Here is a 3182-nt window from a genome sequence, read left to right on the forward strand (position 1 = left end):
TTTTATCATTTGGTTAATGTCTAAGCAATCTTGCAAATCAACAGTGTTGGGACCCATCTTGTTCCTCTTTTTAACCAGGCTTCTAGGACTAAATGTTTTATTTCCTCCTTCAGACAACAAAAACTAGCCAGGGTTGAGAACCCTGCCTATTGTTATCTATTTCTTCTCCTGACCCTTGAGTACTCCTGGAAAATATAAGTATTAGAGTAACTCTGACCACCTACTCCATCCACTGTATCACCCATACAACCAAAAATCTAGGACATAAAATATTGAACACACACAATAGGAAAGAGTGTATACTACCTTCTATATTTGTCCTTAGTCTCTGCAAATATTGAACATTCAGTAACTACATTATTACAATGAATTTTCACACAAATCTCCTCACACCAAATTTGAACAGATGCTTAAAATACCAGAACAATTTGGTAGTGTGATCCAATTGCCTATGTCAACCAAGGACAAATTTTCCAGATTTAATGGGGGAAAGAGGTTTGAGTCCTACAGTATCAGAAATTGCTATTAGTTGACATGAATTTTGCACATCATCTCCCACCAGAAATCCACATTGGACATGAGATTCAAGAATTAAAACATCAAATTCATAAGTAAATGCTACTGAAGGGACCACATCCTCCATTCCATTCCTCTTTATGATTCAAATCACCTCCCGCTTCTTTAGATTACAGCTGGTAATGTGACCAAATCTTAATAGATGATTAGCCCTGAAAAAGGCCTTAGACAAACATTAGCTCTCTGAGACTGCTCTTCCCAGGAGACACAACTGGCTAATTGTATAGTTTTGTTTCTTTTCAAAGGCACATCCCCTTTCTCTATTCTCTCCCACTATGGCAGCAATACAGAACAAACATCAATCACCATCATGTCTGGATTACACTGCATCAAAATATTTGAAGACAAAATCTCTACACTCCTGGGGGTCTCTGTCACGTACTGCTCCTTTGTGATCAGAGGGCTGAGACAGCAGGACTCAATCTCCAAAGCAAAAATAAGTAATGAGTTTCTACACCTTAACATTTTACAAATACTTGAAAATTACTGATAAATGATGAGGCCACCCCTCATGTAGGGTGAAAGTATGAAATTCCAGGACTTAAATGTACTGTGTTTGTGTGAAATCAAGTCACTGTAAGTCCATTTGGCATATTATCTGCATCAAATTAAACTTTCTTTATACAAAGTATGAATTTTGTTATAGTTCATTCATGTGCATATTATTTTAAGGTTTCTGATAGGACAAATCTGGACAGAACCTCAGCAGTAACATCTCTTCTTTTGTAACCTCTTCAAGGCATCTTTGATTTCCTTGTTCCTCAGACTGTAAATCAAAGGATTCAACATGGGGATAACCACAGTGTAGAATACTGATGCAAATCTGTCAAAGCTGGAGGAGCCACCAGAGCTGGAACTCAAATAGACAAAGATACTCGAGGTATAGAAGAGGGACACTGCTGTCAGATGAGAAGCACAGGTGTTGAAAGCCTTGGACCTGCCTTTAGCTGAAGTGATCTTCATGATGGAGATGACAATATAGCCATAGGATATCATGATGATGAAGGCATTTGTTATCCCAAAGATCACTGTTAATATAGCAGTCAAGAGTTGCACAAAGAAAGTGTCAGTGCAGGACAGGACTAACAACTGGGGCATGTCACAGAAGAAGTGGTTGATGACATTAGGCCCACAGAAGTGAAGCTGAAGTATGGCACACAATTGGGATACAGAACCAGAGAGTCCAGCCAGATAGGACCCCAGCACCATCCGAATACAGAGGGTGGGTGACATGACTGATGAATAGAGAAGAGGATTACAAATGGCGGCATATCGGTCATAAGCCATGGCTGTCATGAGACAAGACTCACTCAGTCCCATGATTGAAAAAACAAAGTATTGAACAGCGCAACCCACAAAGGTGATAGTTTGCTGCTTTTGGAAAAAGCTGGAGAGCATCTTGGGGGCTGTGGAGGTCACATAGCAGATATCCATGAAGGACAGATTACTGAGGAAGAAGTACATGGGTGTGTGGAGGTGAGAGTCCATCCTTATTAAGATGATGAGGCACAAGTTCCAAGTCAGAGTCATAATGTAGATGAGCAGGAATACAACAAAGAGCACTGCTAGGATTCTGGGGAAATCAGAGAATCCCAAAAGGATGAAATAAGTGACCTCTGTAATATTTCCTCCCCCAACCATTTGCTTGGTGCTTCTAGAATCAGAAAAGAGAGAAGAGAATGCACTGCTGACTCAGGTGAAATGACAGAATTACATTGCTCATATATGTCATTCTCTCCTCCGCTGAGAACTGGGAAAGAAGCAATGCTTCACTTTCCTGAAGAAAAGACCTCACCTTTTCATCTTAAAGTGTCAGGAATTACCTTTTAAAAAGTGCTTTAGGTTCTCAGTTATTCCATGACGTCTCATGAAAATTAAAAGAGATATTTAAAAATTGACCACTTTAAAAAAAGCAATAGAGGGGCGCCTGGGTGGCGCAGTCGGTTAAGCGTCCGACTTCAGCCAGGTCACGATCTCGCGGTCCGTGAGTTCGAGCCCCGCGTCAGGCTCTGGGCTGATGGCTCAGAGCCTGGAGCCTGTTTCCGATTCTGTGTCTCCCTCTCTCTCTGCCCCTCCCCCGTTCATGCTCTGTCTCTCTCTGTGCCAAAAATAAATAAATGTTGAAAAAAAAATTAAAAAAGCAATAGAAACCCTATGGTTCTTTTATATAATACTAAGAATCATTGATTAAAATAATAGGTTTTTAAAAGACCTCTGATAAATATAGAACTGCTGCATAAGTGGCATCATTGAAGAATACATTTGAAATAGCTCTTCTCCCCCAGATGATCATCTAGATAGGTTTCTTAAATTTCTTATCTCAACCATTAAAAATATTATCCTTTTTATAATAACTTCTCAAACTTTTAAACAAATTTATCTAATAAAACATCTCCAAAATGGCCTGGTAAGTTACATCATAATATGTAATTCTGAAAACATTCTCTTGGGGGCAGAGCAGATGTGCTCAATTAGGTTATGGAATACGTCTTCTTAGGGAAGCCTTCACACAAACTATTCCATACAGAGGCTAGCACAACTCACTATTGCCCTCAACTATCGTCTCAATTTTAGAATATTTTGTTTCTTAGGAAACAGCATAGTAC

The 3182-nt window shown here is 39.5% G+C and overlaps 1 protein-coding gene across 1 annotated transcript; it reads right to left on the minus strand.

Moving 5' to 3' along the window:
- Positions 1-1278: 1278 nt before the first annotated feature.
- On the minus strand, positions 1279-2217 carry LOC115526070 (olfactory receptor 5AN1-like). The gene has a single exon (XM_030333536.1). It carries the CDS (start codon positions 2215-2217, stop codon positions 1279-1281), a length of 939 nt encoding a protein of 312 aa, XP_030189396.1.
- Between the last annotated feature and the right edge of the window lie 965 nt (positions 2218-3182).

The sequence above is a fragment of the Lynx canadensis genome, chromosome D1, assembly GCF_007474595.2.
Source record: "Lynx canadensis isolate LIC74 chromosome D1, mLynCan4.pri.v2, whole genome shotgun sequence".
NCBI lineage: Eukaryota > Metazoa > Chordata > Mammalia > Carnivora > Felidae > Lynx > Lynx canadensis.

Coding starts and splice junctions, on each gene's coding strand:
- LOC115526070 (XM_030333536.1), bottom strand. CDS start 2,217: ATGGTTGGGGGAGGAAATATTACAGAGGTCACTTATTTCATCCTTTTG.